Here is a 13829-nt window from a genome sequence, read left to right on the forward strand (position 1 = left end):
TCTGAAATCGAGCTTTAACAGACAGGCTGACAACCTCAACTTCCTGTAGTTTCAGAACAGACTGGGGTAGGACAGAGATACGTGTGCTGAACTTGGTGTTGGGAATGTCCCTGATCGGTGCCAGGCAGCCTGTCCTATTGCTGTGGCCGCACCTAGGATGCAGTGAAGGGAGCAGGGCTAAAGGTCAGGAAGAAAAAAGCCATGGGAGCCTGGTGCACATCATGCCATTCCTTGGTCCTCCGTTTTCTTAGCCATTAAAATGAGTGACTTATAATAAGTTATGTCTCAGGTTCCTTCTCGTTGTCTTCTAGGATCCCAGACGCAATGCTCTGCCTTACTTTACTCCCACCTCAAGGTCACACAGGCCAGATACATCAAACGCTGCTCCACAGACAGGTGCTGTTCACTGGATCAGATTTCTCCCCAGGCTGAACAGCAATCCTAGCACAAAGCTCCGTGCGTTCGCTCGTTCACTCATTCACGTCTCGGTGAGCCATTGGTGACCGTCACCTCTGTGACCTTCGACCTCCTCGGGGTTCAGATGACCAAATTCCCCTCAAGGTTCCAAATTGAAGACCAAAGAAAACCTAACAAGCAGAAAGGAGGAAACTAGAATATCTAGGATATTCTGTAATATTGATGCATTACACTTTATCCTCCATTATGAGGCGGCCATGTGTTCTCAGGCAACTCTGCCAACATTGCCCAAAGGGCATGACACTCTCAAGTGGGCAGCAATGACCAGTGTGTGTCTCCACAAAGAGATCAGCTGTATTCGTAGGCTGATTAATTAACCGAGTGAGGTTCAATCCTGGGGTTTGTTTTCACATCACACAGGTTTCTGGCGTCAGATGAAAACCCCAAGTTTAAGAGGATACTCTCAATCCTCAGGTCCCTTGCCCCTCGTCTCTGCCACTGGGGAGGTTCTCGTTGGGACAGTTGTTGCCCTAAACTCAACAGGAATTCACCTGTTGTAGGTGAGCAGTGGAAGAAGCGATTCCGTGGACAGTTACCTGGACTGTCTCCTTCCACCCAGGGCAAAACAAGCCTTTTTTCAAAGGGCAACGTGATCAACTCAGTGAAGGGAATTTGTATGACTAATCTGACATTTCCAAATAGTGTAAAGTAGTAGAATATACATGACATTCCACAAGAAAGTCAATGTAGACACTTTTCATAAGACAATTTTTGCCATTTCTTTTTTTCCAGCAGAAAATCCTACTCGGTGGACGTTGGTAAAAGTTCCTTCTGTGGTTTAATTTAGCAAGCACAGATTCCAGCAAAGGCAGGTGTTGGCAAAATCTGAGGATGCACAGCTCTGCAGGCTGGCCTCCTCCTGCCAACACAACACTCTGCAAATCGTAGTTAAACAAGCCTGGTGTGTGGCTGATTTCTCTTTCACAGTCTGTCATTTGCCAGTTCTTTTGTTAAATTCTGTGTTCTTACAGGCATCGGCATCAGCCTTAATAATTTTCCAGGTTTTGAAAGAGGGCCAGTCGCTGCCACAAGGCCATCTGCAGAATGCAGGCTCTTGATGGACATCGTCGCTGGTGGGCCTGTGGCACCAGGACTCTTCCCTGTGGCTAGCCCCTCGGCGATGGCCCTTAAGGTCAGGTGGAACTTCTTGCTTTGACTGGACACCTTACGACAGAAGTTCTTAAAGTGTGTCCACCCCAGACGAGCAGTATTAACCTCACCTGAGAACTTGTCAGGACTGCAAATCCTGGGGCTCCCTCTCAACTTACTAAATCAGAAACTCAAGCTCTCCAGGCGATTTCAAGTTTGAGAACCACTGGTTTAGAAAAAGCACCCGGGAACTTCTCGCTATGTCTTTGTCAGGAAATCAACCCCTTTACTTATTCAGTAAGCAGTCATTGCCTGCATAGTCCATGTCACTGTGCAGCACACTGAAAATAAGTAGACTGCAAGTGTCACGAACATAACGAGACGGTCTGTCTGCGTCAGCCACATTGTGCCCCATGGCCAGGCACAGCGCATGGTTTACTGTTGATGGTAAATGATTGTGTATTGTGTTAATTCATGGGACTATAAGGATAGCTGAGCCCCTGATGATTGAGGACTTTTATGTGTGGAATTTCACGTGCTGTAACTTTCATTATGGTTATGGTGGTTCTCTTACTCTAAAAAATAGAAAACTCTGACAATGCATTTTAATAAATTAAGACTTTTTTTTACTTTATGTTTAAAATGATAGGTGTAAATAGCTCTATTTAGAATCGAAAGCAAGTGTTGTCTCTATAGGAAAACCATATATCTCGTGCAGGAGAAAAGGAATAGTATGGAGAATATGTATCCCGGTCAGAGCTGACTGTATTATATCCACTCTTCTATTTTGCCTTGGCTGTGTAGACACAGCTCAGCCTTTATATCTTCCCACGTTTTAAAATAGTTTCAAGATGGATGAAGGATTCTGGAACAATTCCCCCAGTGGCCTTGTTCTCTTTGCCTAATATTCTGTGAATGACCAGAGCAGCTGTAGACTAATTAAGTACAAAAGTGTACAGGTGGCCAGAGGAATGACTTGACAAATGCAGTCCTATTTAGGGGGCCTTTTGTTTCTTTAAAAAAAAAAAGGTTAAAAAGGCAACAGCTTCTTAATGTAGAAAAATTAAGGCCAAAATAGTTAAAAATGAACGAAATAGTCAAATAAAAATGTCGCCTGTGCTAGATGTAACCAAATGAAATGGAACCGTTCACAGGTGTTCCTCAAAATGTTCATAACACAGTCAAAGAAGATTGCTTCCTTCATTTTTCATGACTCTAATAAATAAAGACAATCTTTCTATGAATGAACACTCTAAACAACAGCAAAATCCATGCTATCCCATCTCTGATCCATATCTCTATGACCTGTAACCAATGTTATAGCTACAGATCAATCTGCATTATTACTGAGACCTGACACCTGTATTCCCATAGTCATAAATATAGATCACGGAGTATCACCCCTGACATCTCTCCACACGGCCGCATAAATGACCTACACAGCTCAGTTTAGAAAAACATGATCTTCAATCAGTGAACTCACACAAGAAACCATGATGATACTTAAAAACGACTTCCATGCCTGGAAAGAAGTACATATTTGACTTGATGGCTGTTATTTGTCACAGCATAAAAGCCCACATTCCTACATCTTTTCCTCCATTCCACAGATTACTACTCATCACATTTTTTCTTTTCGCATGGCTGCTACTGAGCTAGGATTTGTGAGGGATACAGAAAAATCAGAAGTATTTCCATTCCTCAAGGAAGCGAAAGTACAACAGAAGAAATGGCAAGTATATAAAGAGCTGTAAAGATGATAGAAAATGGTAATGCTATGTGCGAGGCCCCCAATTCACATACAAAATGCTTTACGGCAGTAGTTTTTCACTGAGTGTCTCTTAAGTGAAGAGACAGCAATAGAAGCTAGAGATACAGCGGTACCTCGGTTTTCGAACATAATCCGTTCCGGAAGATCGTTCGAGTTCTGAAACGTTCAAAAACCAAGGTACAATTTCCCCATAGAAAGTAATGCAAAATGGATTAATCCATTCCAGACCTTTAAAATCAACCCCTAAAACAGCAATTTAGCATGAATTTTACTATCTAATGATACCATAGATCCATAAAATTTACAGCGTTCGTAAACTGAAATGTTTGTCAACGGAGACGTTTGAAAACCAAGATACTACTGTACTAGTATGTGTGAGAAAGATGGAGACATTACTTGATATCATGCATTTTACAATTGAGATGGAGGACAGAGCCTACATCCATGAACAAACAAGAGAATTATACATTGTGATAATTAACGTAAAGGAAATAAGACGTTAATAGAGAATAACAGTCGTGACCTACTGGTAGCTTAAATGCGGTGATCAGAAAACACTTCTCTGAGAGGACATCATTTGCGTTGGGACATGAAGCAAGAGAAACATCACCCATGTAACAATCATGGAGAACACGAGAGGAATGAGAATGAGTCCACGCAAATACTTGCATGCAAATGTTTATGGAAACATTATTCACTGTAGTCAAAGTGGAAGCAACCTACGTGCCCGTCAACTGGTACTATGGGTTGGATTGTGCCCACCTTCCCGAGAGACAAGTTGAAGTCCTAACCCCCAGGACCTCACAATATGACAGTATTTGGAAATAGGGTCATTCCAGATGTAATTAGTTCAGGTGAGGTTGAGGTCATTGCAGGAGGGGAGATCTTTAATCCAATGTGACTGGTGTCCTTAAAAGAAGATGATGGGAAGATGCACAGAGAAAATGCCATGTGATGAAGGGATAGAGATCAGAGTGACACAGCTGCAAGCCAGGGAACACCAGAGATTGGCGGCCACTCCAGAAGCTAGGAAGAGACAAGGAACGATTCTACCCAGGGTCTCAGAGGAGCACATCCCTGTCGACACCTTTATTTAGGACTTCTAGCTTCTAGAACCATCAAAGAATCAATTTATTTTGCTTGGAGCCACTCAGTTTGTGTCACTTTTTGTTACAGCATTACTAGGAAACGAATATAACCAGTGGACAGATAAGTAAAATGTGGTTCATCCGTATGGTGGCATCCTGTTCTGCAAAAAGAAGGAAGGAACCACAGATTCCTGCCGCAGCTTGGATGGACCTCGATAGGTTATGCCAAGTGAGAGGAGCCAGACGCCAAACACCTCCTATCGTACGACTCCTTTTATAGGAAATGTCCAGAAAGGGCCAATGTAGACACTGAAGGCAGAGCTTGGTCTCCTGGGCTGGGACTGGTTCCAGGGAAGAGCTGTACACGCTGTGAGGGGTCTTATCCCGCTGATGGATATGCCCTGAAACTGGATGGTAGTGATGGTTGCGCAACTCGGTACATTTTCTAAAAACCATCGCATTGTATGGGTAAAATCGCTCAACTTTTTGGTCTGTAAACTATACTTCAATAAATATGTCTTTTTCTTAGAGAAGTCATGGAAAGCAGTGACAACTGAGGCAAGAGGTTCAGGTGCTGTCTGGTCATGGAAAGACCACTGTGAGCTAGAGAGTAGGACACGGTGGGGGGTGTGGGAAGGTTCCTGGAGCAGTGGCTGTGAGTCTGGGCTTTCATGGGGGCGGTTAGGGGACCCAGCACCCTGAGCCTGCATCACAGTGATGTTTCAGTGGCTTAGGACAAGGTTGTGTGAGATATATTTGCCCCTGGTGACCCTTCACAGCTGGATTAAAGAACCCCAATTTATCTGTAATATTTTTAGAAGGAGGAGGCATGGGAAACCTGATCTGTGACACATTGGCTTTGCCCCTTGTTTTTAGCTGCTTGTCCCACCCCCTCCCACACAGGATACACTGCAATGCAGACAGTTTCAGTTTCCTGGGAGGATGGAAGACCTCTTCCTCTCAAGTCAATCCCTTCTTTAATTAACACTGCCTAGGGGTACACAGCCCCACACACAGCACTCAAAAGTGTTAACTCCTTCCTGCACTCCGAGCCTTGGTCTGATCTATGGGATGATAAGTCAAGTGCACTGGCAGTTGTGTGTGAATGCCTGTTTTGCAGCAAATGCTCAAAGGAAGGCAAACCCAAATTTAAGGGCAAGAGAACTCAGAGTGAGTTACAGGGAGGGATGGTTTTGGATTTGCCCACGTCAAGCCTGGGTTTAGTGTACTGGAATCTGTTTTCGCAGTGTTGTCCATTGCATTGGTGAGTCGCTGTAGTAAAAGATTAAGGTGAGCAATGGGAGTGTAGAGGGAGGGGAGCGGGCAAAGGTACAACCTTGAATGCCGGCGAGTTTGTTGTGAGACTGAAGACAAACTGTTTAACCCCTTGGAAATTACAGCTGTGCTTGCAAAATGCAGGGACAGATGAGAACTGTAATTTTATTTATTTATTTTTTGGGGGTGGGGGTAAGGTCCCTTCGAGAATAGGTTGCTAGCTATGGATCTGCCTGTAGAAAAGCATGGCTCTGGAATGCCAAGATTCAGAAGGCTGAACGGATTGTCTCCAAAGTCCCTTCCAAATCCAGTCCTCCCTGTCATTCTGGGAAGGGAAATAAGCAACTAGGTTCAACTTGGCACTTCTGACAACACACCTCATAGCAAACCCAGCTAGACTATTGTGACACTGTTAGTTTTCCTTTTTCTTTTACACATTGACGAAATCCCCTTGATGCTTCCCAGACTCTGCAGCTGCAAATGAAGAGTCACCTCTGCAAAATGGGTGGAATCGTTTCTCTTTGTCATTGTACTCTTTCCCATCCATTCTCTGCTCACCTTTTCTTCTGAGTCTCTTCTTCTTCAGTCTCTTCCCTCTCTAACTTTGGAAAACCTAGAGGAGAGATGAAAAGGAAGGTCCTATTATTTTTCAGTAAGCTAGAAGATTCCAAGCTTTATATTGGCACAGTTGAACCAGAGACCGTGGAAAATGACTAGAAATTGAATAGCAATAAGTGTATGAAAACATTTGGAGCAGAGGTAGATGGGATGAAGAATGTACCGATAAGAAATAATTATTTAGTTATAAAGCATGAACTTAGTTTGCTAGATTGTCTTACCTTGGTCATAATTGTGGAGTCATTTTTCAGGATGTGAGAAAGTAGGAGACAATGACCTTCAAGGTAAGCATGTCGTTGGCCAAATGGATATAATTTAAGGGTTGTTTTCTATATGTGCTTCCTATTATTCTTTTCTTACTGGTTCAGAATCTAATAAAAACACTGGCATTTGATGCTACCTTGCGTGTACTAATTTGTGATTTGTTCAGACTGGCTTGGAAGTGAAAGTTAAAGTAATTTGTGGCCACAAATTGATTGCTCCGCTTTTTTTTTCTTTAATAGACATAATAAAGCATGCAAGTATTTTTTTTGCTATTTAAATTTTTCTGCAGTATGTTTCCCAAAAGATAATTGATTTGATTTTCCTGGTGACTAGGACTTTATCCGCCTTTGTATTTGTTTTCCATGACTACCCAAAGAAAGGTATTCCTGAGACAGGAAGTTGTATGCATGGAGAATTTAATCCTAGGCAGATGGTGTGGCACCACGACACAAGTGTCCCTCTAGCGGTAACTGGGAGAGGAGCCACAATTCACGGCTGCTAAGATGGGACCTGCTTTAAATGAGGGAATGAACTGTGCATATAATGAGGGATTTGAGCCTCTGACATTAACAGGAAAACACCGGCGTGCGTTTTAAAAGAATCTCTAAGACTTAGCTCCTTCTTTTTATTCACAGGGGTGATGGGTGAATATGAGCCCAAAATAGAAGTGCAGTTCCCAGAAACGGTCCCGACTGCGAAAGGAGCCACGGTGAGGCTGGAATGCTTCGCCTTGGGGAAGTAAGTTCTGGGTACCCTGTTCCCTCACCACCGCCTCCCATCTCGGCAGGTATAGAATTTACCTCGCCCTGTTCACAGTGATGGTTTCTGAGGGGACTGAAAATCAAGCCTTTGTAATTCTGCATACCCACCCCCTCACCACAGAGTGGGGACATGGAATGGCTTGAGGAGGAATAGGCTGCCACCGTTGACAGGGCCAAAAGGACAGGACAGCGGGTGATTCTGAAAAAGTATTTCATTCCGTTTGTATGCCCTGTAACGCGCATGCTGTCTAACCCAGGATGACAGGGAAACAATGGCTTCCATTTGAAGTACAGTCAAGCTGACTATTCGGAAAAACACGGACTTTCACGCCAGCCCTAGTTTACAGACGATGCATCAAACGTTTCTTGACTTTCTTTTTAAATCGCCAGTCTCTTCTTTGTGCTTTGGTTAGAGATAGGTAAGACCTGACATTCTCTACGAGAATCTCTGTTTTCCGGAGCTGTCTAAAAATTATCCACAACTTGATTTTCTGTCTATGCAGTATCCTCGCCTAAGCCTAGTTGGGAACCAGTTAACTTTGCCATGTCAGAGGGCACAAGGAAAATGAAAAGCAAGCCAGTTGGGACTTTACCTGTAACCCCACAGAAAATGTTTGGCATGAACAATGAAAGCTATCATCTGAAATGAGAATGTTTAGATCCTCTATGCATTTTAACCATGCTTGAGAATCTCTGTACCCAAGCCCACCCATCCAGCTAACCCAGTGCCAGCTACCCATGCTTTTCTTGTGCCCAAGTGTTGGCTAAGGCAAGAATAACTTTTGTCCAACCCTTGTATCAGCGTGGGGTCTGTGTTCATATGAATTTTGTATTTTACAGCAGCAATGGTAGAAAGATTTTCTCTTTTTTTTAATTTTAAATCTAATAGAAGGGTTCTTTTGGTTTCCATAGTTTGAAGTCATGACAGTAGAAGCTACGGGAGAACCTTTACTTTGGCAGAGTGCAGTCCAGTAGTCATTTTTTATGTCCTGAAAACTGACCCATTAAATAAATTGTGGCTTAGTCATAAGACTGAGCACTGTACGGGCATTAAAGTCAGGTTGTAAAACAACATGGAAGACAGAAAATGCCTATGGTTATTGCTAAGACGCTAAAAGCAGATTGCCACAGAGTGTAATGGAGACAGTCCCATTTTTTATTAAAAAAGAAAAAAAAAGTGTGTGTGTGTGTGTTTGTGTGTAAAGAAACGCAATCCAGGCAAAAGGTGAAAGCAGGTAGCTGGATAGGTGAAGAATATACTCGTTGAACTCTACACGGTGACACCTTGAAAAATCTCCTGTAGAGAGAGCCAGCAGAATTCAGTGTGCACACTTCAGAGGGGATATGAATTAAACTCTATTCACGCTGCTCGAATGGCACTAGAATAAACACAAAAGACCCAAATTGGGCTCCTCCAGTCGACACAGAGATGTTTGGGTGTGCAATCCAGCTGCTGAAACACCAGCGATCGCCCACTTAGAAGCAGAAAGACTATATCTAAGGACAGTCATTTGAAAAGCACATATTAAATGTATATCTCATCAAGTGGAAAGACACCCACAATGGATTTTGGATAGAACCCTTCTGAATTTTGAGTTAGTGTCTGTCTAATGAACTTAAATTGTCCTAAAACAAGTATAGTAAGTTGATGGCTTTAATTTTCTAAATACCATCTCAGGTTTTCCAGGGAAGATTAGCAAGTCTTTACTCTAATTACTTCTCTGTGTGTGTTTTTTGTGGAAAATAACTAAGTAAATAATGGTACCCCCTGCTAGCAAGCTGCAATCTAAAAAGCTGCGGTTAGCTCGCCCAGCCATTGGTTTGCAGACTCAGTGATGCCCTCCCTGCCATTTAAGGTGCATTCTGTCAGTTACAGCTGTGGGATGATGAATGCCCTGAGAGCACATAAAGACCCCACACATTGCTGTTCTTATCTCACTATTTTAAGTAAAGTCCCCCCAAACCACCCTTCCCATGGGCTGCTCTATAAGTTGGTAAGTTTCTATAGGGCGTGTTCAGAGAGACAGGAAATGGAACCTACCAGTCCTTGCTTTGTGGCCTGAGGCCTGAAACCAACATAGCATCACTCCTGCCTTATTTCAGTAGTCAGAGGAGTCAGAGAACCCACCAGGTTCCAGGGCAGGGGCCTGGACCTCATTTTGATGGGAAGAATGTGAATTTGCAGTCATCTTCAGTCAGCCACAATCGTGTGTGAACAGTTTTATTTTCATATTTATGATTTAGAGAAAAAAAAATAGATGTGTTAGAAAAAACGACAATAATCATTTAAAAACCTGTTTTTATTTCCAGGATAATATTGCCTAAAAGCTAGATGACCTCATTTAAGGTTAAGAACGGTTATTTAAGAAAAACACTAATTTATAATGAGATTAAAGATGTGCATAGGGATAAAATCATTATAGTGAGGCGTGAATGAACCACGTTTGGGGAATGCTGTCTAGCGCAAGCTTATATGTTCAGAACCAAGAAGGCGGGGGTTGTTAGGAACATCGGCTCAAGTGAAAAATAGTTTTCTCTGCTTTGATTCACTCCTTTTTATTTTCACGATCAGTCCAGTACCGACTATTATCTGGAGAAGAGCTGATGGAAAGCCAATAGCAAGGAAAGCCAGAAGACACAAGTCAAATGGAATTCTTGAGATCCCCAATTTTCAGCAAGAGGATGCTGGTTTATATGAATGTGTGGCTGAAAATTCAAGAGGGAAAAATGTAGCAAGGGGACAGTTGACTTTCTATGGTAAGTTTGCGATTCCGGTTGATCATTTGTCATGCTACAGACCCTGGCCTTCAAATCCTAAGCTGGGAGGTTTGCATTCAAGGACTGTGCTAAATAGGACGGTGCAAAACCCTTGGTTTGCTACTTAATTAGCATTCCCTGGGTGGTTCTAGGTGTGGAGAGTGGGGGCGGGTGGGGGGTGGTGGACAGGGCAGAGAGGAGGAAATTAAGGCTGATATGTTTGGGGAAGAACACACTTGCAAAGGAACCATTTTCCCTCCTGCCATCAAGCTGTAAACCTGATACAGGAAATGTTTTGTTATTTTTGCTCCTGATTTATGTATTTTTTTAAAGGTCTATGCTTTTCTTCATTCACGTTTTGATTTGGGGCTCATGTTCATCCTTTCTAATCGCTCCTGTTCGTAGTGATTTCATGTGGTTCTATGAACATTTCAAAATGTGCACACTGTCCAGATTTAGTTCTTTCAGAGTGGAGCGTGACAAATCTCTCTCACCCCAAAGACTGCTTATGCACAGCTGCTCCTGTCCCAATCAAATCATCGGCATTGATCCAAAGCCATATAAATGTAAAACCTCTAGCACGTGGTCATCAATTGAGCCGGTCTTGGAAACCCTGTGAGGGTATTGATTTGAAATCCAGAAAGGGATTTCACTAGATAAGCATTGACTTTTGCCAAATTGGAAATGCCTGAATCCCATCTGTCCGGGGTGTTGAAAATAAATATTATAGATTGGTAATTATTCAAGAATGGTTTAAATAAACAACAAGTATATTAAAATGATGAGAGTAGTTCGTAGGGGCAAATTGTAGCACAAGATTTAAATGTGCTTATTTCTTGCAATAACTGATAGCACAAAAGTCTGTTTATTTCACCAATTCTTCCAAAGCATTTTGGTTTTTAAGAAATTTCAAAGAATTTTATTCAAGAGTCATATAAGGCCTTTTACAAGCATGATTGGAACTGGGTGGATTTGGAAATCCAACGAAACTTCAGTGACACCCTCCCACCACCGCCACACACATGGTCCTCAGCGTTTTGAACTCACATACTTTTGATGCAGCGTGGGTAGCAGGAAAACACACGTGGTTCTAGAAAGTTCTTCACATGATGGCGTGGGTAACAGTTATTTGAATACACCTATGCTCCTATTTAATCACTCCTCTTTCTTCAACACCATTAAAGACTTACTCGACTCGGAGCCAAATGACAGACTCGATATTTCACTTTGCCCTTTCTTAAACTGTGGTAGTTGGTACCTCATTTGATTGGTTGAAAAGCAAACTTAAGACTGAAGGTTACAGATTTGTTCAGTGAGATGCAGTTGCTGTCTTTTAAGTGTCTAGGGTACTTTTTCTCACCAGTATAATTATTTCTTAGGTGTCAGATAGGGACAATCTGAAGATATTCAGGTAAATGGCCAATGTTTTTTTTGCTGTTGTTGTTGTTGTTTCTTTTTTATTAGGTGGACAGACTTTTCAATTCAGGGGTCGTTGTTCCTAAATGTTGTCTGAGTTGCTCAACTAATTAAAGTCATTTTCAGTTTTATGATTTTCTTTTAAGTGAAATATCTGTTTTCAGTATGTTAAAAAGGTATGAAATTTTCTGTAATCGGAACTTGGCTTGGAGCTTTCTAGTGGGTCAATTTTCCTGTACCGGGGAAAGAATTCTCCAGACTTACTGTTCTGAGAATCAAACTTTCCACTGGCTATCAGCTTTGTGTAGTGACATGTTTTTTTCCAAGGATCCTGAGTTGGAGACAAAAATCAGGCCCTTACGGCGTTTCCCTTTTAAATGAAGTTATCTGCATCCATGCATGGGGGAAAAGGCACAGTAAAATTTGCCTGCTTTCTGAAGATAACTCAGCTTTTCCTCAGTTGTAACCACCCTTGGTTTAGAAGCTTTTCAGATGAGTTGACTTCCAAATCGCTTGGCTATTACGTCTATGTTTGTTCTTTTGTTTTTCCTCAGCTAGCATATCAGTGACATAGAAATTATCAAATTGTTTTCATTGTCACAGGGGAGCTTAATTATACTAAAGGGCTTGGCTGTCATTTTTTTTTTCTCTCATTTTTTTGGTCTCCATTGGGTTTTCCCAGTGCTGCGTTCCTAATAATATTCAGCTGCCTGGAGCTCCAATTGAAATGACTTATAATTAGAATCACTGTGCAGATCACAAAAAGGGAGAAAGTGGCCCCAGTCACTTAGCCATGAACATGCTGTCTTTGTTGACAAGAGAATTGCTTACAACACTCACATGTGCTGTGCTCAGGGATCACAAACCATGGGTTTCGGCTTAGAAAACTGCTGCTCGGTTGTTTCCACGTTGTTGCGTTCCATCCATCAGCTCTTCACTTCAACAATCCCAGGTGTGCTAACTTCTGTTCTGGCGTGGCAATTACCCCCTCCTTGCACTCAAACCGTTTAACCTTTTTCCAAAGACCTGCAGGGCATGTTCCATTTCTCCCGTCTTCCCTGCGTCAGGATGGTGGAAGCCCCCGTTCCTGGTGGGTGCGGCCCCACCACGGCTGTGTCTTTAGGTTGGCGTGTGCTACTCATGTTTGGGATGTGTGAAGAATGAAACTAGTTCAGACATAAACCATGGTTCCCCTGCCCAGCTTCCCAGTTTCTTTTTGCCATGACTTATCCTTCGCCATGTGGTCTACTTTTAATCTGCTCTTTCAGACGTTTTTCAGCATAAAAAACTTCCTAAAAATAGATCTGTATATTTTCAGGGTTAAAGACTATGGATCTTTGTTGCTAAAGGTAGAAATGTTCCAAAATGATTTAATGTTTTATTCATTCATTCAACAAATATGTTTTTCATTGCCTGCCATATGGCAGGCACTAGGGCTGCAAGACAAACCCTGCCCTCAGGGAGATTGCATTTTACTACAAGTTGACAGACTACATGCTATGAAGCAAATAAATGAACTAGAAAAATTTCACATTGTGGTACGAGTTATGAAGAAAATAATTAGGAAGGCGCGATAGAAAATAACGAGGAGCAGGGGAAAGTCTTCCTTGGATAATGTAGTCGGGGAAGACTCTCTAGAAGTGACCTCTGAGCTGAAAAAGAATCAGCCGTTCAAGGGGAAGTACGTTCCAGGCAGGAGGTGAGAAGGTGCAAAGGCCCTGAGACAGGAATTGGCTTGATGTGTTTGCGATGCATCAGGGAACCCCGTGTAGCTAAAGCACAGTGAGAAAGGGCAAAAGTTGTGAAGCACAGGAAAGTGACAGATAATGCAGCACTTTGTAAGCTAAGCACAGAGTTTGGGTTTTATTCTGAGTGTAATAGTAAACCACAGGAGGATTTTAAGCAAGGGAATGGCTTTATCTGATTCATGCGCTCGAAGGACCTCTCTGGTTGCTTTGTGATGACCAGATTTTTAAGATCCAAAGGCAAAAAAAGGAGGACAACCTGTCAGGAAACCATCTAAGTGACAGGTGTTGGTGGCTTGGGCTCAAGGAAAGAGAAGTAGAGAAACTTGAAATATATGTTGGAGTTAAAGCCACTGAAACACTCTTGTGTCATTCCTGCAGTTACCCAGTTTATAGATAAGGAAACCGGCTCCCAAAGAGATCAGGCACCAATTGCAGTTTGCACAGGACGAAGCAGAGCTGAATTCCCTGTGCTGTGCTTGTTCGTTCGGGCTTGAGGTTCTCAGACTTCAGCGTGCCTTTGGATAGTGTGGAAATTTTATTACAATGCAGAACACTGGGCCCGTGG

At 42.5% G+C, this 13829-nt stretch overlaps 1 protein-coding gene across 8 annotated transcripts in view; it reads left to right on the top strand.

Annotated features, from left to right (window-relative positions):
• The window catches only part of CNTN4 (contactin 4), a 795376-nt gene that overhangs the window by 635419 nt on the left and 146128 nt on the right, over positions 1-13829 (top strand). For all 8 annotated transcript variants that reach the window (XM_033132994.1, XM_033132996.1, XM_033132995.1 and 5 more), the window contains 2 exons: positions 7218-7320; positions 9916-10100. In XM_033132994.1, coding sequence (XP_032988885.1) covers positions 7218-7320; positions 9916-10100 — 288 coding nt within the window. The remainder of the gene's footprint in view (positions 1-7217; positions 7321-9915; positions 10101-13829) is intronic.

Source organism: Rhinolophus ferrumequinum, chromosome 17 (genome assembly GCF_004115265.2).
Source record: "Rhinolophus ferrumequinum isolate MPI-CBG mRhiFer1 chromosome 17, mRhiFer1_v1.p, whole genome shotgun sequence".
NCBI lineage: Eukaryota > Metazoa > Chordata > Mammalia > Chiroptera > Rhinolophidae > Rhinolophus > Rhinolophus ferrumequinum.